Source organism: Botryllus schlosseri, chromosome 16 (genome assembly GCF_051294905.1).
Source record: "Botryllus schlosseri isolate E-star chromosome 16, Bs_hap1, whole genome shotgun sequence".
Lineage (NCBI taxonomy): Eukaryota > Metazoa > Chordata > Ascidiacea > Stolidobranchia > Styelidae > Botryllus > Botryllus schlosseri.
The window spans coordinates 14,039,883-14,061,775 of record NC_137251.1 but is presented as its reverse complement, the minus strand read 5'-3'; the positions used below and the strand labels follow the sequence as shown (position 1 = coordinate 14,061,775).

The window sequence follows — 21,893 nt, the reverse complement described above, 5'->3', positions numbered from 1 at the left end:
TGGCGGTATCGTAGCATACGAAACATATGGTACAAAGCTATATACGCAGGTTATTGGACGTAACACATTTCTGAAGTCATGATATTCCCACAACATTATCACCAAGTGGAATGACATTGGTATGGTCGAAAAAATACCCAAGTATCTTTTAAGAGATGGAGAACAGGCATTATATTCTTTGTGGTAGCATATAAACGGTACATATTTGACGTACTGCATTCTGTTACGGCGTCATAATGAGTGATACTCGATTACTTGACTCGACTCGAAGCATATTTCGTGATTTAGAATCGAATCACTCAGGGGAGATAGCGTAGTGGTGACGATAAGCGCCTACCAAGCAGGCGGACCCGATTAGATTCCCGTCGGAGGTTCATTTGGGCTCCTCTTCCCCCGCTGTCGCCGTTCTTACGGCGACAAAAAAGCCCAGGAAAATAGACCCGAAGAAAGAAAGAACTAGTAGAAAGGGCCGCGGCTTCAAAAAGATCAACATCGAAAAAGAACTATGACATCGGGCACTCTAGGCCGAGGTGGATGTTTGAGTAAAGGATCGCTACTGATGCGTGTCGTTCGACATCCTCCTATCTGTTCGTTACATTGCATTGTGTCTTATCGCATTGTACATTGTATGTGTAGCTTGTTCAGATGAAAATTATAACCCAATGTATTGTATTATTGTACTCGATTTTGCCCAGCTCTAGTTACAACACACAACCAGATAACCGCAAGGACCTAATTGTCACAACATTGTCACAAAGTTCAATGAAATCGGTGCGGTCGAAAAATTACCAAAGTATTTTTAAAGTGATGGATAACGGGTCCGGTATATTCTTGTGGTGCATAAAAGGTACATATTTGAACGTTGACATATTACATTCTGTTATGGCGTCATAATGAGTGATACTCGAATACTCGAATCACTCAAGTACTTGATTTTGCCCAGCCCTAGTACTGAGCATTCAACAGGGAAGCCACAGATACCAGTTTGACAGTGAAGCCTTTTGCACTGACCCGACCGGAGATCGAACCCAAGCTTTACCCATCAAGAAACTGGACGACCTACCATTACACTATCTTGTCGGAAGAGGCTTTTACATACCAAAGCAATCATATTCATATAACATTGTCAAGTTGATTAACAAAAATAGAATTTGGCAAGGCATATACACGGCTTTATGATTTGAATGATCAGAAACAAACTGACATGTTAAAAGTCTAAGGCTAGCATTGTAAACCGTGTGGTATCCCACCAGTCAGCATATATCGGACAAAGAAATTATTCGGAAGCATACTGATGTTAAATTACGAGAATTCTAGTGAAGTCAACGGCACTATTATCAATCATGCCCGCACAGCATTGTAATCGCCTTATGCTATGCATGGATTCACAGAAACCCATTCAGTTGGTAACAATATCATTTTGCGTCTTTAGCAAACAAGACAGTACAATGCACATTGATGTCATCGAGCGGTTATGCAATAGACAAAACAAAGTTTGCTATTAGCACAATCATGTGATATGTGCCGATTGATCATGGGTGCCAAGAATGTTAGTCAACATGCATTTTATGGGATAGGCTATGCAATAATTCGGATAGGATATTGCAACAGAGGGATTCAGACCAAAGATCTGATTCAATTTGTGTAGATGTTGTCAACAATAAACATGACTAATATATGGTTGCAATTTTGTAAACTAATGTAAAGATTTTCATTGCAAACAATTACCAACTTGATTCTGTCGTACTTTTAATAAAGTTATGTAGGCTACTGTATTTCATCACTCTTAAAATGTCAGCATTGGTGACATAAAAGAATCCAAATGCATTAGAAATTTCAAGAGCAATACAGCTATATGAAATACTGTTTCTAGCGATTCTATATGTGACATACATTCAAGCCAATATGGTTATCATACTAGAGGTGGTCGTCAATTATATGCCATTATGATAACGATTTAATGTAATTAGCCAGCTCAAAATTGCCAAATAAAAAGGATAGCAGAGGCTTGTATTTAATTACATGCATGAAACATAGCATCAATGGCAGTTCACCATGTACCAATTTCAAGTGCCAATCACAATTCAAAATATTTATCAACGATGTAGTCCAAGTACCTATGTGTTAAGTAGGGTTTCACAATGTCATGGTACGCTCTGCGATATTGTAGCAAATGTGTGATGTTTGCAAGTCTAACTGGAGCACGAGATGTCAAACGGTTGTATCCACTTGCAGTATCAAGGCTAGCAATTCTAACACAAATAATTCATAGGACGTGATAATACACAAAAATTTACCAAAAAATATAGATCATTCAAATGCTTTTTCTATTGCTGCCGTTAACAACCGTATTTTTACTGCAATCAATAAATTTGATAGCACGCAGAGTGCCTTGCTCGGAATGTGACATATATTCCGAAGTTAATGTAGCTTGGAAAACTATTGCGACATCATGTGACATTTTCGTTGATCCATCACACAATTGAATCACATAGTCCAGCTTATTATCAATGGTGAACCGTAGGGGAACAGTGACATTGACCACAAATCCAGATGTTTTAGCCGGAACATATATCGGAGTGTTTTTTAGTTCGCCATTACCAACACCGATTTCATCAAAATAAGCACTTACAGACAAATCGACAACTTTTATGTGAAAGTAATTAGTGTTCGTAATGTTGAATTGGTTGGTCACTATAATTATCGTTGACGACGTGTTGCTGTCCAATTTCACAGTGTAGTTCCCGATGTCCTTTTCGGTGATTTTAACAGATCGCGGGAGGATGAAGAATAAGATTAGTCCACACACAATCAAGCACCCTATCACAGCCAATATAACGTACATGCTCGTTCTTCGTGGTTTTAATCGTTTGTCGTTATAAGGGATAAGAGCTACCAGCTCTTCGGATTGTGTTCTGGATATCCTTCCTGTCCCGTGGCAAGTTGGACAGGTTTTGCCGTCACGGCCTCCAAACTCCTCATATCCGAAGTCGCTTGAACCGTTCAGACTATCGGAAAATGAGCTTGTGCTTCTGGTTCGTCCAGAGCTTTGCGTTCCTCCCATATTTCAAGACTGCAATATCGATCGGTAGTTGAAATTTGTTAGCAACTGAACTTCTCATCCGAGGATTGTAAAATCTTCGCCCGAGAGTGAATGACTATTACATCCCAATCTCCCAGTTACTGCTGATGATGCAAAGTGATATTTACTGCAAACGTGAAGCGGTACGGTTAAGCTAATTTATATACCTGTAACGGCAGCATAATTCATGTCTACGTAAGTAAACCCTTGCTTTTGTCTAGAAATGTGAATATATATTGGCGATGACATGATATACTTTATCAATGTCACCTTGGCTTAGTTGAGGTCTTTTTTTGGGCAGATAACGCGAACCTAACCAAAACTGTGTTCCGCCACATCATCTCAGGGGTGCCGCAAATCTTTTTGCACTTTTGGAAAAGAACTGTCAAAATAATTAAAATAAGACAGGCACTGTTGATGTTGAAAACCAAAGCCGCGAATAAACTCTTTGATTAGTTTTCCAATTTTCATGAATCATAAACAACAAATCAAAATCCTGAGCACATAGTCTGGACTTCAGATTGCACTGCAACATTATACATCCAGGAATTTGCTGTTAACAACTTTAGATGGGTAATTAATCCCTTTGGAAGCAATAAATCAAGCAATATTTCGATCTAATAAGAACAGTTTGAAAATCTAAGAAATAAGCCGTTTATCGATTAATTTTTTACTGTCTGCTTTCAAATCCTACTCTACAGTACCCTGTGGCTGTACCTATACCGTAATCCATGATTGGTGCAAATCTACAATAGAAATTCAAATAATTTTCTAATTTGTATCTTCATGGCTTTATGACCATGGATTTTCTGTTTTTGCTGAAATTAAAAACTGAAAACGAGAGAGATTACTTGGAATTTATGACGAAATGTAGTTACGTTGGTCAATAATGCAACCTCATTTCAGTGATGGTAAATTTTTTAAACAAGCACTGTCACGGTCGCAAACTCACAATCATAACAACACCAGAAAAAGGCTTTAATGTGAAAGTGTCACTTTCTTTTCGTCTATTGTTTTTAACAACAACAGTACACACTTGACAATTTTAAGTAACTTTTTTTATTGATGAGTGTGCCTCCAGCGTTCTATAATATTCACGTAAACTCTATCGCAGTGCCATAACCCCCTCGGCCTAAACCCTTCCGAACGGCGAGCCTAACCAACCTTGCCACCCTTGCTTAGCTTGGCATAGCACAAAGTTACGATTCTACATCGACGGTATCGCCATATGCTGACACCGCCAATATGCATCTTTGTAATGTTTATTTCACTCAGCTGATCCATTATCGTGTTCTGACTTCTCAATGCAGGTGTGAACACTAGAGGTGTACTAGATCAGGATAATAACATATGCAACAAAACTATTGTTTACTAACTTATCGCAGGTTGGTAATCCATAACCAAGCCCTGACACAGTGATATACCGCACAGAATTGCAGCTTAAGCCCGATATACATACATTATAGATTACTAACCTACGAATAGATAACGCAAGTCCCGTCGTTACGCTCCGGCAAGCAGTTACACTTGTTGTGTTGCTGAGCGATCTAAAAGCAGCATAATTGGCGGAGTTATAGTTTGCGATGCGAGGGCTGAAATGCAATGAAACTGCTACTGCCGCACTGATTCCGAAAATACAAATTAAAATCTTGTCGGGGATATGGAACCACCTCAAAACAGCCCGCAAAATCTGAAAATCGGCATTGTTCCAACAATGGCACCACCGCAACACGATGAACATAACAATGGCAATTTCGTCAAGCGATTGTTCAGAGCAATGCCGATTTTCAGACTTTGAGGGATGTTTTGACGTGGTTCCATTTCCCTGACAAGATTTTAGTTTGTATTTTCGGAATCAGTGTGGCAGTAGCTCTCGATTAAGACCAGAGTTTCATTAAATTTCACCCCTCGGGTCGCAAGTTATAACACCACCAATTGTGCTGCTTTTAGATTGCTCAGCAATAAGTGTAACTGCTTGCCGGAGCGTAACGACGGGTCTTGCGTATCTATCCGTAGGTTAGTAATCTATACATACATACACTACCTAAAACCAAGGATTCGCCGGTCATGTGTCAAACATTCCGTAGCAGAACCTTTCCTGTCTTGCAGAAAATTCTCGCACGTACCCCTGAAATTGACGCTAACCAATAATTTTACAAAACCACACATTGAGCAATCATGTGTGCCCTTGTCACACCAAAGGTCTCTTAAATCAGGATTTCAATCAGTTTTTTGTTCCACAGCAAGCCGCTTTGCAAGCTGTACTGCCCCCGTCACTTGTTGGCAGTAGTAGACCAAATTTACTCAACTTTGTATTATACGCCAGGATGACTCACTGAGCTACAGTGTTTGTTTGTATTATGTATGGTAGCTATCGACTGCTTCGATAATGTAGCGATTCCACCGAGATACACAATCGGATGGGAACGCGCAAAGCATTTTGTTTATATATCTTGAGAGAAATTTGTCATTACCATTTTGGAATTTAGCATGTCGTTTTAACAAGATTTACAAAGATGTGTTGAGATGATTGAGCTTCCGGGAACAAAATGTGAATGGTGGGTCAGGGGTCAGGGTAATATATATCCTCTGCATAGGAACTTTCTTTCATCTCGACCGGAACAGGACCAATATTTCAATACTATTCCGACTTATCAGGAAGAGGAAGTGCTTCATTAGCCGATGTCCAGACTGGAAACAGTGGTTTCCATTTTGCATGGAATGAAAGCGGAAAGTTGTTCGTGACGTTGCCACTAATTCCACTCTGGGTCGACATTGATCTACTGAACTATGAGTAATGAAATATTTCATTCTTGGTAGTCGAGATAGTCCGACATTGATGCTACTCAAGGGGAGTAGGGTCCAGGATACGAGAAACCAATTATATACGCCATAAATTTTGACATGTGCTTCCGAAACCCTCATAGTGATATTGATGTTCTAGATAAGAATACTTTGAACATGCAGGCTATGTTTAAGTATATTCCTGCTTGTCAATTGATGCAGCACCCACTTGAGATCGCATCCACTGCATCTATGCTCAATTTCATTCAAATAATCAGTGATGTGATTGTAACTTTGTTCTGTTCATTTTTTAAACAATGTTCTGTGGAATTTAGATTGGAACATGTTGCTTCTGCAGCTTTCATTCCCAGAACTAGCTTTCTAGCATAAGCGGGTATCAAGATACGGCAAAATTAGCCATTTTTAACCCATTCCGTGAAATTGCACGGCGACTATAGTGCATGAACCTGAAATCCTGAAGCAGTTGCCAGTTGGGAATCCTGTGTCATAGTGTTGCATGTGTTAATAAGCAATATAATTTTTTAACTGCTCAAGTGGCCAAAGTGGAATTAGTGGCAACGTCACTCCGTTTAATCACCCATCGTTATTCTATGCAAGAGATCCTTCTGTCACCACAACTTATTCCCAAAAACAACCACTGATTCCAGTCCATCTCAGTGGCAGTGCAATATATGCTTTACCTCATCCTTTAAGTCTAACTCTACTGAGTGACCTGGCATGTCGATCAATCCGATTGTTCGCAGTGCCAGGATTCTGGGTCCGTCCCTCTTGAAGAGATGCATGCAATCGAATGACTTCGAGCCCCACTACCACAAGTGCTGCAGTCATCAATTCTCGAGCTATAAACGGTTTGAAAAAGACCAACATCATTCACGCAAAAGATATGCCTATTCTGGATATGTGCTTGCTGCCATTATGTCAGGTGGATTCCTCTATCAAGTCAAAAGACAATATCCTGCCAAAGTGTTGTTGGCAGCGGGGGCAGATGATCCAGCGATCGCTTCCGGGTCAAGACGGATTCGGTTCAATTTTATTGCTGATGTTGTGGATATGACGGGGACTGCTGTGGTGTTTATTGAATGTCACAGCAAAGATCCTTTCTCGAGGTCATGGCGTGTGGTGCCTACATCTCATGGTTCGGGGTTTATTGTCAGCTCAAGAGGATTGATCGTAACAAATGCGCATGTTGTTGGTAATCAATCGGAAGTCAAGGTATGCCATCTTTCAACTTCACTTTAATTTGAATACTGGTACCAGGTAGTTAACGTTTTAATGAGGAAATTTTTATATATATTATTCAAGCTATACTTGAGATAGGCCAATGTACACCAAATTTGTAATTGTTGCAGGCTTTGTTGCTTGCAATTGATCAGACGCCAGAGTAAAATACACAATTATGTTCAGAGCAAAGATCCGTTTAACACAAAAAATTAATGATGGGATCTCTAGGTCTAGAAAAATGCTGGTATTTCTACATTTTTGCAAAAATATTTGGTAAAATCAGCCTAACGTGTTTGGTGGTGTGTTTGCACCCCCTACCTCTGCTGGGTGACCCAGAATAGGCTATCAATTAGCAGGAAACTGGAGCTTTGGCAAGCGCTATCTGAATTGTGCGAAAGCAAGAAAAGTGTGGTCCAACTAAAAATTGCCACTGATCCGGTGCCAGGGTAGGGTACCACTGGACTAGGAAATGATTACAAGATCCTATCACCCCTTACTTTTCAACAGTTATGTTTTTCATTCAAACTTGGAACAAAAACCTTGTTGAATTTCTACTGATTTCAGGTTCGACTACAAAATGGCGATATTGTAAGTGGAAGGGTGATCGAAGTGGATGAGAGTATGGATCTGGCCGCGGTTCAAGTACAGGGTAAAGATCTTCCGTACCTCAATCTCGGATGTTCCAGCGATATAAGGCCTGGGGAGTGGGTGGTGGCGATGGGAAGTCCACTGAATCTCAAGAACACAGTCACTGCTGGGATAGTGAGCAACATCAATAGGGCCGGTAAAGAACTGGGCCTTAGAGGCCATGGCCAAAGAAATATGGAATATATACAAACGGATGCTATGATCAACGTAAGTTGAAAGGAAATGACAACTAGAAAATTTTGAGCTTTTCAAAATTAGATTCGAATTAAAAATACTGAATTAGCAAAAACTTCAAAATTGAAAAAAATACTAAATCGGAGAGAAATACAATAAAAAGCAATCTTATCAAAGCAGAGTTCATTATCATAGATATGATGAGCTACACGCCAAACTTGGTTCGCACTATGCAATTCTCCTGTAGCATTTTCAACAACCAAAGATTTCGCATTTCGCTGTAATTTGTTTAATTAGACGACTAGAATTATCTAGTTCTCCAAATCAGCTCCCCAAATATATTTGGCCGATTAGTGGTTAGGGCAAGCTTGGGTCAGCAGTAGGTTACGTGGTTAGATACGGATATGGCTAGAGAGAACGATGTTACAATCAACACTCATTGGTCAGCAAAGCCATCACCAAAACCCTAACCTTAACACACGCTAACTTGAATCCTCGGTAAGCATCTGGAGAAGCGCATATCTTATATATCTTCATATGATTATTCCTGTTTTTGTACCTAGGTAGGCAATTCTGGTGGACCCCTCGTCAATCTAGATGGAGAAGTTATCGGAGTAAATTCCATGATGGCATCTGTTGGAATAGGATTCGCGATTCCCATTGATTATGTCAAAGAGTTTCTGGAAAGGCTTCGGCAGGTATACATTGTTGTGTTCGTATCTACTAGGCCAGTGCTTTTCAACCTTTTTGTGGTCCATTCGCACTTTTTTTTGTAAGATAAATTTTATTCGCACAAACTAACCAAAAATTGTTATACAAAAAGATACTTAACAATGTTTTGTTCAGATGTGCAACAAATTGGCTACTATGTAACTTGAGCAAAAGTCAATTTGACGTCATTTTTCCAGCCTGTCGCAGGCTCAGACGGGCTGATATACTGTATGTCTGCCACTATACCAGCTTACAAACCAGGCTTTTGGTTACTTAATAATTATAGTGCGAAAATATTAATTCACTACGGATTGTGAGAGCTATGATTAGTGGTGCGTCGTGAGGTGATCAAATTTTCATAATTGCGTCGCAACTACAAAAGTTACACTAAGCCCTTGAATTTCCTATTAGGTGTATTTGAATTATTCCACATCAGAAAACTTAACAAATATTCAAGATTTTCATTCGCACAAGTGCGAACTGTCACACAGGTTGAAAAGCACTGCACTAGGCAATATTTGGCGTTTTGAAATGGAGTGAACAGCGAGTTGCTTCGGAAATATTGTTGCAATTTTCTGAGAACTGAGAAAAGCCATTTGTTCAACAATGTTCACCTATTTTGTCTTATTTTGGAGATTCATTATTACTGATTTTTGCCAATTTTCAGCGTCTGGAATCTTATTTTTTAACTATTGGGGATGTTTTATGATATATTCTTTCTTATCCTGACCTAGTGAAATAGGAGGCGTCTGGCATTACTACATGGTATTATACGTTGAGTTTACTGAAGTAAACTTGGCTTGATCTTGAATGCCTCGTAACATTTTCGATGCTGTTGCGATGTCTCAGCGAGTGCTAATTCTAAATGCGGGAAATTTCAGCTTGGATTTAGATATCTTCCAGTCTGTCCTACTGTCTAACAGCATCTACGGACGAGGTAGGCGATGAGAAGACCAGATATGCCTCCGTTCCAGCTAGGGTTGCAATGACTCGACTCACAAGTTTTCATTGACTCGACTTGACCCAAATCATTTTCTTGAAAATAGAAAATGACTAGACTGTATTTGAGTCACTTTGTGTGTTGACTATTTGACTTGTATTCCAGTCATTGCGCAGGATTTGACCAAGTCATATGACTCGAGACATTCTATAGGACATTACTCAATCTCGTGTAGATAAGAACAGATACCGGTACTTGAAAAATTGGCCCAGAAACTGTGTTTTATCTGTTTGAATATACATCTTGAGATTAAGAAGAATCGGTATATTATAAATATCTCCTTCGATATCACCCAAGTGTTTCTAAAAAGTGAGTTGACCCTGCCTCAACTCGACAATGACAATGACAAGTGAACAGTCCGACTGGGACTCGAGTCTCAGCACTAGATTTTGGAGTCGACTTAACTTTTTGGTGAGCTGACAATGACATGACCTGAGTCAAAACTATAAAAGTGAGATTGAATGTGGACTCGGAACCATGTGACTTGGTTACAACCCCGGTTCGCACACAGTCCAATTTTTGTTTTGTCTGTGGTGTTCAACCATCTGCGCCACTCGCTTCCCAGGCAGTTCATAATTTCAAGTCTGCTCTTTTAGAAGCAGAAAGACCAGCGACGCCATAGCACCGGCCAGCTGCGGAATACGAGGAGGAAATACATAGGAATAGCCATGATGACTCTCAGTCCTGATATTGTGGAAGCGTTACGTTCGAGAGACCCTGATTTTCCGGATGTCGCAACGGGCATTATGGCGTATAAAGTACACCGATACTCGCCGGCGGGCAAGTAAGTTTACGGAACATGCTATCGATGCCTAGTCTATATAATTTTCTATTGTAACAACACTTTATTATTGCGTGCTGCACGGCTAAAATTGCATATCTCGGCAACCGCTGGTCATAGAGTCACGATATATAGCTCAAAAACTGCAGAAACATCATGTTTATTTAAGTACTAAGCAGAAAGCTTTCTCTATTGTGAACACAAAACTAGTTATAGGCGAAAAACAGTAAAAATACTGGTAAACGATGGGAGTAACTACGTACTCAGATGTGTTGGGGCTGCGGGGGGCCTATCCTGGTGTTGTGAGGTACCAATCATTTGCAACCAAGGTGAATACAAGGTTGCAATAAGAAGATCCTTGTCCAATAGGGATACTCGGCGGGCTGCCGTCAGCGGGCCAGGGAGTGCCGCTGACGACGCCCGATTGGTTGATCTAGGTAGAATGTGGCTGTGGAAGGAGACCCTGAGTGGTCGTCGGACCCCGTTGACTGTGGCCTCCCAGCTCCCTGGGACTGTATCAGTCCTTGAACGAAGCGTACAAAGGTACGTACAAGATGTACAAGGCATAAGACGTAACAAGGCGTGTGGGCGGCTTCGTGCTCCGAATGAGTAAAATGGGCTGCAGTATCGAATATATCGGGCCAGCAATGGCCTTGTAGCCTTGTCTGAGGAAGAGTTAGTCCCTGGTGGCAACGGAATGAGGTCTAAAGTAAAACCCGAGAGGGGAAACAAACGTGGCAGGGAGCAGATGCCTATTGGGCCACCTACGATTTCATGAAGCTTGCCATTCCCTGGGTGGAAACCAGTGGGGCCCGCAGTGGTTCTGGACTTGCGTTACGACTGTGTCCTGCCACCCCACTCGAAGGGGGTTCGATGACCACTGAGCGCCTCCTTCCACAGCCATATTCTAGCTAGATCAACCAATCGGGCGTCGTCAGCGGTACTCCGCAGCCCGCTGACGGCAACCCGCCGAGTATCCCTGTTGGACAAGAATCTTCTTATTGCAACCTTGTATTCACCTTGGTGGCAAATGACTGGTAACGTACATCAGGATAGGCTCCCCGCAGCCCCAACAGATCTGAGTATGTAGTTACTTCCGCCGTTTACCCGTATTTTACTGTTGTTGTTTTTTGTGTTCACAATAGAGAAAGCTTTCTTCTTAGGACTTATATGAACGTGATGTTTCTGCAGCTTTTGAGCTATACATCATGACTCTACGACCAGCGGTTGCTGAGATATGCAATTTTATCCCCTCGAGCGCAGAAATTGGGGGGTCACCGGCTGGAAAATGGGGGCAATCCCCTAAATTCAGTTTGAATTGAAGTTTCAGGTCATTTGTCGGGATTTATGAACCCCCTTTTTTCTATTTAAAAAAAAGTCATTTTCACTCCCTAGCGAGCTGTCAGTGATGGTAAACAAGTAAAAGTAGAAGTAATGTCGCAGATTCCTGCTCTGCTCAAACACAAGAGTTGAGTTAGCGATTTTCCGAGACCTGTTTAAACTACACTGGAATTTGAAAATGAATGTCAAAAAGGTAGTGAAGAGAGTAGTATTGAGAAATGAAGTTTTGCTGACGGTTCACATTCTATTATCAGTTGATAAATTATGACAATTTCATACATAAAAGTAATGCAAACACAGACCTATAACTGCTTTCTACTTCATAACTCCAAAGTGTAAAAGGTGTGTAGTTTTACCTAAAAAAGAGTTGAAGAAAAGTGAAATTGGTCTAAAAACAGGATGACTCTAGTGTTGTGTAACTAGGCAATCACCTACTTGAGTGCTACAAAAAGTAGAAATTTTTAATTCTTATATTTATGTGGCTCGGAGTCGACTTTTACCAAATCTGCCAACCTAGTTTGTGTGCAATTTTAAAATAGTAGATAGAGCAGTGTTTCTTGACCAAATATTGACTGTAGGCTAGTGATAAACAGCAACAAAATGACTTTTCTTGTAAATAACACCATTCGATTTATGTTTAAATTATGAAGACTTTTATGATTTCAAAACGAATTCTGTAGCTGCATTTCTTGAAATACGCGCCGTCGATTTGATATGAACGAGGGCCACATTTCCACAAAGATATGTGGTGGCAAATGTAATAACGCGTAACGCTTCCGACCACGCCTCGGGTATGATCGCAACATATATGGCACCAAAATTGAGAAACATGTAATGTCCAGCCTAGTCATTTCTATCTAGCAGCTCATCTTGAAGATATTCTGGAACGGCGGTTATGTATATCACAGGACAAAATCGATTTTTACTTACAAATTTTTTTTCCAAAACCCTTCAAAACATTTTTAAGCAGCAATATATGTATATATAAGTAGCCTATTGGCAATTAAAATGAGTTTGCACAGCATATTTCATCTCAGGCGATGATTCTGCCATTCTGTCTTGAAGTTTTAGCAGTTTTATAGCAAAACTTCCTCATCAATTATCGAACTAAAAATAAAAATTAGGTTACTAACCATTTTGAAGGTTTCGTGGACCCGCAGGTTGAGAACCACTGACATAGAGCTTTAGTCATCTGATCTCCACGAGTAGGCTACTTGAATTCTCATGCATATATAGTGATAGGATTGTTGATACACATCAACCCTGAACACGAACAGCCGAACACCCCTGACATGTGTCAGGTGAAAGTATGCGACTTTATTTCAGTGTGAATATATTATTCAAAAGTAGAAATACTTCGTTATTGACCACTTGTGCTCGCGAAAGGGAAACGTTTTTGCGCTTTGCTTCTAGAGCGGGAATGCAAGATAAAGACATCATCATCGCAATAAACGGTAAACAAGTGCAGTCCACGCGAGACGTCTTTGAGGCGCTCAATGAAACAGAAGTGGAATTCACCGTACGAAGAGGGAACGCAACAATCAAGATACGCGTTATGCCGGAAGAGGTTGTGTAGAAGTTTCTTAGGGATTCTTTTGACACCCGTTCAGAGCTCAGCATATCGGGCGTTCCGCTGCATTCCTGTCGCGAGGAAATATGTAGCCGCCTTTTAGTTTGTAATCTCCAGTTTCAAAGATCGCCAATTCTGTAACATGAACTATGATTGTGATGTACTGTGAATCGCTCTGTACTTGCAATTCTGTCGCGGAGTGAGTTTTAGTGGATGATAAATGTCTGCCGGCGATGTTTATGAGTTGATATGATCTCAATTTGTGAGACAGATTCGGGCAGCTGACCAGTTGGAGTTGCATGTAAGAAATTGGCTAGGCACGTACGACCAATGATCATATCTACCAACTTAATTTGTTTGCCGATTTCTTGCATACCGTACGCAGATCGCTAGAATTTTACAGCATAAGGACATTAGTTTACCATTGTGCAGTAATGTGCACCTTGGTGTCCGACCGTCTGTGCTCCACAGTTGTGTTTGTTTGGAAACGTGTGATGAACTTGCGGTGTACTTTAAGACTGATTGTCTTATGTATAGTATGGTTATTTTCTCGTGTGTGTCGCAACCAGGACCGTAACAGCACTTCGTCAGGCACCCCCAAAAAACTTTGATCTTGGGCCCCCCATAGCGTTATAGACCGAACTTATGGGGGGCTGCGCCCCCCAGACCCCCCTCTGGCGTTACTCTGTTTACCGCTATTCATCATATTCATTGGGACTCTGTTTAGTGAATCAGCTTTTGTCGCCTAAGCGCGGAAAATTTCTAGAATTCATGATTTCATCGGTCAGTATGATCGGGAATTGCATATATTGTTATCAATTTTTATCTTCTCTCTGCTCATGTAATCAGATTTGCCGGTAGAGCTGAGTGAGGTGTGTTTGAAAAGGTAGGACCACTCAATAATAATTAAACATCTTCGGGCGTATACCCGTTGGCAGGAACGAAACAGCACCTCGTCAGGCACCCAAAAACGTGGGTCTTGGGCTCTTATAGGGTGATAAAACGACCCCCCATCACGTTGTTTGCGTTTGTCGCGAAATTATCTGTACTGTATAGTGAGTCAGCGCCATGCGCGGAAATTTTCGATAATTTATGATAAAATCGGTCAATCAGATCGGCGATTGCATATATATTATGCTATCAATTTATTGTCCTCTCTACTCACGTAAATAGATTTACCGGTAGAGCTGAGTGAAGTGTCTTGAAAACGGGAGGGCCCGTAAATAATGATTAAACATCTTCGGGCGGGCGGACCCATTTATATGACTTCGTTACATGATGTTATTTCGTGACTTCCGGTATGCTATATCAAAAAATATAGAATCGCCCAAACGTAGGCTTCTAAACTAAGAGCCGCACACGATTTCAAATTGGTATTTCTTCACTGGCATAAAATTTTTCCCAGCGCGATGGTATTTGTCTTGTGAGGTTCAGATTGCAAAGACAGGAACATTCGGAGCCAGTCATTTAGGCGCCTATGGACAATTAAACCTATATGTATTTTGTATAGCCTATATAACTAAGTCTTCGTTCTGCATAAGGGCATAGACCTTTTCGGCATAGCTTTTCTCGCTGTCGATCATTCTGGCACACTTCTTGGAGTCGCATGTTATATGGCCTAAAACTTGATTGTATGTCATGGTGGGTCGTGACGCGGTAATAGCCCAATACCCAATAATATAGAAAAGTGGCTGCTTGAATTCGAGCGCAGCGCGAAAAAATTTTGAAAAAATTGCATAAACTTTTGAAATATACTCTATGATTTATGCTAATTCACGAAATAATTTTGGGCCCCCTTCGAACTCGCCCCCCCCCCCCCCCCAACTGAGGGGTTTGGGGTGCGGCAGTTACGGTGCTGGTCGCAACCACTCTACAGCTGAATATTCTTTCGATTTGAAACGAAGATACGTCACTGCGAATTCGAAATCTAAGATCATGAAAATTGAACTTGTGTATAATATATATTTTAATATTGGGAAGAGCTGACGACAATCTTGTTTTACTCTATAGAAACGGTATCCAGTAACCTAAAGTTGAAAGAAGGTAAATAGGGCTGGAAAATTGAGATGTAGAGGCAAATAAGAGGGGAACTATGAGTTTGATATCAGGAAGGCACACATTATTTCCTTGGAAGGTTGGTTCGTAATAGTTCGGAAATACGTTTAGGACCGTGGCTATCACGGTCCATTGTGATGATGTGCATGGTATTTATCGATTGAAGGAGTTCGACCCAGAAATGAACAGGAAGGGGGGGTTGTCTAGGGTTACCATCAATGTTCCCTCTAATTTTTGACGAGTCTGCGCACACTCACCAACTCACTGCGCAGACCATTGGACAACAGTGCGCAACGACTAAAAAGATGTGATCACTTCGGATTGTTAGTGCGCAACTCAGATTTTCTGTGCGCAGAGACCGTGTCAGTACTGAACATTTATGCACGTGCGCAGCTTAGAGGGGACATTGGTTACCATACGTACTGTTTTAAGAGAATTTATCCTCTTTTTTGAAAGTGTGCTCGGATGACGCCCAAATGTCCTCTTTATTGAGAATTATGGTTAAATACAGGGTAAAATTCGACGGAGATACAGTAAATCAGCACTCAAGTAACGCTCCGGTGGCTATTTCTGGAGCTGAACCGGGAAGATAACCTACATTTTTTTTAGTCAATCAACTTCTTTTTTTTCAGTCAACCAACCACAAAGTCGGGAAAAATTTACCATTTTACTCCAGTATTTTAAGTCTGAACATTTTGATAAGTGTGCTCTTCAGATTTCCGAAATATGTTAACCCTAGAGGTGTCACGACTTGATGTGGACCAGTAGTCAAATGGCGAGTCAATATAGTGACAGAAATGGTGCAATGTAGAAGAGAGATAGCCTCCATAAGTAACAACAAAACGGACAAGCGAGCAACATAAGAGTTATATTTCGGTACGGGATACAGGAATTTAAACTGCTTATTATTTGGTGATTTCCTATCATTCCTGTGATCGCGATCTTGTTTTGTTATATCTAAACGTATAAATAATAACGAACGAACGCCGCGATGTCTACTAGGCAAATACAGTTCGTGCGTTTTTCTGCATTCCTTGTACTGCTGTTCGGGAATCTCTGCTGAAACTTGATCTGATGGCATGGCACGTACAAAATGCAACGTTGCCATGCATGTCACAGGCCTAAAGTTCATCCAATTGTATTTGGTTGCAATGATTTTATCGTTCAGTTCATATGATATATATATATATATCCTATATGGTGTGGACTGTGGACGCAAGCAAATCTCACGGCTCATTGAAATTGGTGTACGTCACACTTTTCCATTTGGTCAAGGCAAGTTGACGGTAATTTTAGACCGGTTTGCCGAGCATTAAATTACATAATATGGGTATCAATCGAAAGCTACCGTGGTACCGATTGCGAAAATATAAATTTAATACTGATCATGATCCTGGAACCCCACAAAATCAGCCTCGAATGTTGCATTGCAACGGAGTATGGTATTGCGACACAAACATGCTGTCTGGGAGCAAGTGAGAAGTAGCGCAAACCGCAAGCGTATTGGCCATCGTTGCGCAACCGATTGAGCGTTCACACTCTCACTCTCGTTCGCACTTGCTCCTACGCTGCTCAGACGGCATAGTTACGTCACCATACCAAACTCCGTTACGATGTAACATTCGAAGCTGATTTTGGGGGGTTCCGGGTCCACGAGCAGAATAAAATTCATATTTTCGCAATCAGTACTACGGTGGCTTTTGATTGATACCCATTTTATCAAATTTAATGCTCGGCAAGCCAGTCCAAAATTACCGTCAAATTGCCTTTGATCAAATGGAAAGTGTGACGTATACCAATTTCACTGAGCCGTGAGATGTGCTTGAGTCCAGGGCATGGTATGGTATGGTATGGAACGAAAATTTTCCATACTCCATACTTGCCTTACCCTCTCCATACCATACTTGCAATTTTCCATACCATACCAACATTGTTCCATACCATACTTGATACATATTCCATACTTTCAAATACTTGAATATCATAAGTATATTTCCTTTTCTAGCACCTATATTATTGATATTTCGGATGTCATTATTGCTTAAACTAGCCATGATGCGAATCTAATTCCTGGTAATAGTTTTATACAGAGTCTGTTTTGGTGAGGTTTAGTCCACGGTGGTGAGGTGCCGTGTAAGTCTACTCTACAGCTTCCGCGAGCAAAATGAGATAGTCAGCAGATTGTCATATAGGACCGTCCATAAAAGGGACGGGTAACATACTGCCCGCGGGCCGCGAGGAGATTTTGTCCGGCCCGCGGACAGTTTCCCGTCTTACATGATAATGTAGCCCGCGGCCCCAGTCAGCCGAGATTCCCCACCACTTGCTTAAACGTAACATTTTAGTGACTGCTTATGCAATTATATAGGTGTGCGCACTGCGCAGCGTGCGAGAGTGTGGAGCTTATACGCGTAAGTTCGTCGAAGCGAGAAGACTTGCATTATCGGCATTTATGATGTACTCAATCCTGATGAATTGATATCTTGGTAAATTTTGGGTACCGGACTAATGAAACGCTTTGAAATCATAATTAAGGATTGCACCGCGAGTTAGTTGATCAGAGAGAAGCAGACATGGCGGCGTCTGTATGACAATACTGTTCTCAAATCCACATTGTATTGTCATTATCGGCAAGAAAAGGCTTTGAAGCAACATTGGTGTCGATAGAATACATTCACTAAATACGATTTATTCCTGGTATATATGCGCGAATAATGTATCCATTCAGCAATCCGGCTTGTCAAGTTCTTAATTTTCCTATATCCGGCCCACCGACTGGCGAAGTTGCCCGCCCCTGCTCCATAAGAATATAATCGCATTTCCGGTACATTGACATGATGCACATGCAAGTTTGAAGTAAATACTCGCAAAATAATTTATAATATAGGCGCACCCATAAAATACCCCAGCTACAGGCGATCAATACTGCAGCGATCTGCGTGATTATTAGTACATCATTTGGTTGGGGTTAGCGTGGCGAGAATTTCAAACTATGTCTACCCCATACTCCCTAATTTAGAATGCTAATGCGAGAGCGTTTGAAATATGACCAAAAAGATATCTCGGTATGCAAATAGTATAAATGTGCGGAGCGGACGATGTTTCAGAAGAAATGTAATCATCAATCGCATTGAGCAATAAGTACGTTGCATCATTATTGCTTGTGAGCTGTCGTCACTCAAGGAATGAGGTATAGCCAGGGGTCTTCAAATTTTACTTAAGTACAATTTAGCAAAAATAGCTTATTTTATACTCAACCAGAATTTTAAATTATACTAAATTATACTTTTTATGAAAAATGGCTTTCCTGGCATAGGAGGGTACCATAACGAGACTTTTATGTGAAAACAAGCTGGTGTTTTGCGTTACTCCACCTGCCGGTGTTTCAAGTTTAATGATCTAACCAAAAATCACACAAGTTTCTGCAGCTCTTGAAACTGTTTCGCATGAAGGCAGCGAGAAATCGGTCAGGTTCTCCCGGTAGTCATTCTTTTCAATTCCGATGGCGGAAAAATCCGCCTCCACTGGTGCCATCGTTGGAAACACGGTCGAGAGCGTTCCGCAGAAGTCCTTTAGGGTGAGCAGGTGGACGTTCATACCCTCGAGGACACCCCAAGCGTCCCTGAAGCTGCTGTCAGGGCCCTCCTCCTCCAACGTAATGCGGAAATTGTCATGGTCTCTGTAAAAGTTCCGCATTTGAGCGTGCTCCGTCTCGACATCCTAGAGTTTTTCTTCGGCCCACCCAGCTGCTCGAAGCCGTCCTGACTGTTCGCGAACCAGATCAGAGACAGCTGAACGACGCAACTTAACCAGTTCCTTCGGGAGCGTCGGTGGAATCTCGTTGTTTTTGATGTCCGCGTTGTTTGCCAGGAGATCACAGACGCCATGAAGTAGGGTGCAAACCAGAAGGCCGACTCCCCTTTGAACAGTTTTCCTTGTAGCCTCCGAGATTTCATCAAGTTTGGCCTGCACAAAAAGTCCTAAGTCGAGGATGAACTCCTGAACATTTGTCATGGAAACAGAAACTCTGATTCCACTCTGACGTATTCTAATTCACCCTGGAAGCCATCCTCCTCACGAAGCTCTGAAGTTGCTGAGCACAAGTCCTTCAGGTTGTCACGCAACTTCATCAGCTTGGCGTGCTGCTCGGTGACCAGAGTTTTCTTGCCTTGCAGGGACTTGACCACTTTCAGGACCTCTCCGGCGACAACGTAAATCCACCACTCTGGCGATGGGCGTGCAGGAGGACTTTTTTCATCGAGATACTGAAGCACGCGTATCTTATTCGCAACAAACCATCCAGTCACTCTCTTCATTGAAGCCCACCGAGTGTCGACAAAGCGTGGGCATGTTGTTTGCATCTCAGTCTGGAGCTTCTGCTGTCGGCGCAGAAATCCGATCAAGCTGTTCGTTTGAGTATTGAAAGTTTCATTGGTGGCAAGCTTCGAGTAGGCCTTTTGCACAACCAAGTCGAGTTGGTGTAGTCCGCACCAGAAGTGGAAAATCTCTTGTGAAGCTTCCTTTTGAAGCAGGGTTCCAACACCATCGACGTGGCCTGTCATTGTCGGTTCACCGTCGCTAGTAAACCCTAACAACTTGGTCCTCCAATCCGAACACAAAATCTCAAGAACAGAGGTCAACAGTTGACAAATTTGTTCGTCAGTTTTTGCTCCAAACACAGGAACAGCAATCACGTGAAAGTTGTGAGTATCCCCATCCTTGGTTGAATACAATCGAATGCGAATATCCAAGTAATTTGTACTCCGCTTGTTACCACAATCAGCGGCAACAGAAAATGTCCAGGTCTGTTCCAACAAATCTTTGAGACCCTGCAAGTTCACAGCCGCAATAATTCAAACGACTTTTGCACAATACCCTTCAGTGCAGCCCGTATAGAATGCCAGACCCGTCTCTTCCTTGACTGAAGCAACGAATCTGCAAGCCTGTTGAAACGACGCAACGTCACGAATGAATTTCATCACCAATTGGAACATTCGCCCCGACTTGAATCCAGCAAGAAACACAGAATCGTCTTCATTACATCGTCTGAAAATACTCAGAGCACGTTCTTGAGTGGTTCCTTCATGATCGTTGGGGTGGAAAAGCAGCTCCCCGATTATCTGCCCCAATATTACTTTGCAAATCTTGAACTTCAGACTGCCTTCTCCTTCGAAATGAGCATTCAGAGTACTCCTAGTGTCCTGTTTGTTGTCGAAGTAAGTCAGCTTCAGTTCCTTTGAAAGTGACTGTACTCGTTCCATCGTGCCTTGTGCTGGCTTTCCAAATGTGACCTGTAGTTCACTGTACGAAATGGTAGAGAAAAGTACTTGACGTTCGATGTCCTGGCTCTCTTCCCCAGTGCGGTGCGGCATCTGCACCCCCGCCGCTGCCGGTCTCCCCACCCAACCGCCCGGCAGCACCTGTGGGAGTCAGCAGGGCCCGAACGGAAGCGATAAACCCGCCAATGCGTTTCTCCGGTGAACTCACAAACACCGAAAAATGTAAACAAAAAAATCCTTATTTTATGCTCGACAGAAATTTTATTTTATACTAAATTGTACTTTTGAGACCCAAAAGTACAATTTAAAGTGGCCTGGGTATAGCTGGAGTTGCCTACATTACCAATTATTGCGTCACATGATAGACTATGCTCGGAGACGTCGTGTCTAGACTCAATAGAATATCAGGTCAACATTACTGTTGTCATTATTATATCACAAAATCATGTCATTCCAAGTGCTCCTAAAACCGTTAAACAAGCGCGTATTTGTACCTACACAGCATTCAATAGTTCACGTTCACACATAACAAAAGTGATCGTATTCCGTGAGCAGCGATCGTGAGCAGCGATCAACGTACGCTTCGCTTCATGAAGCTTGCACAGATCACGATAAAATGTATAAAACACCAAAGTATGGAAATGTCGTTCCATACCATAGATTAAAATCTTCCATTACATACCATACTTGCATTCTTTCATATTCCATACCAAAATATCGATCCATACCATACCATACCATACTTCCATACCATACCATACCATACCATGCCCTGCTTGAGTCCACTATAGAATGTAAACAGTAAACGGTGGGCACCACTATAATAAATATTTAAAGAATTGGTCACCGTAAATACTATTTTATTCATTATCCAAATTTTTCGACGGCAATAACTCCGCTTCCAGTGGTTGGAACTGAACCAAATTTGGTGAACATCGTTTCTATAGACAACCCAACACTTTCACGGGGTGAAGAGAATATTTTCAAATTTTTTGTTATTTAATTTTATATAATAAATAGAAACTTTTTTCTCCTGTAGCAATGCGGCTACTGGTTGGAATTGAACCAAATTTGGAGTGTAGGCTTAAATTAGGTAACCTAACAATTTTATCAAGTAGCCAGTACGATTTTAGAAAAAAAGTCATTTTTGAAGATCCCTAATGTGTATCATGAGTCGGTGTATATGCCGCAAAAACATCAAGGACAAAAATGAACTACGTCCTTTC

General features: G+C 41.5%; 2 protein-coding genes across 2 annotated transcripts; one reads left to right on the top strand and one right to left on the bottom strand.

Annotated features, from left to right (window-relative positions):
* Positions 1-1,060: 1,060 nt before the first annotated feature.
* Positions 1,061-3,678, bottom strand: LOC145459008 (transmembrane protein 106B-like). The gene has a single exon (XM_080337533.1). The coding sequence runs from the start codon at positions 3,062-3,064 to the stop codon at positions 2,315-2,317; it is 750 nt and encodes a 249-aa protein (XP_080193659.1). The 5' UTR covers positions 3,065-3,678; the 3' UTR covers positions 1,061-2,314.
* A 2,109-nt stretch (positions 3,679-5,787) lies between these two features.
* On the top strand, positions 5,788-15,319 carry LOC145458928 (serine protease HTRA1-like). Its single transcript, XM_080337444.1, has 5 exons — positions 5,788-7,099; positions 7,673-7,963; positions 8,494-8,628; positions 10,238-10,425; positions 13,177-15,319. The coding sequence occupies exons 1-5, from the start codon at positions 6,605-6,607 to the stop codon at positions 13,337-13,339; spliced, it is 1,272 nt and encodes a 423-aa protein (XP_080193570.1). The 5' UTR covers positions 5,788-6,604; the 3' UTR covers positions 13,340-15,319.
* Positions 15,320-21,893: the final 6,574 nt, after the last annotated feature.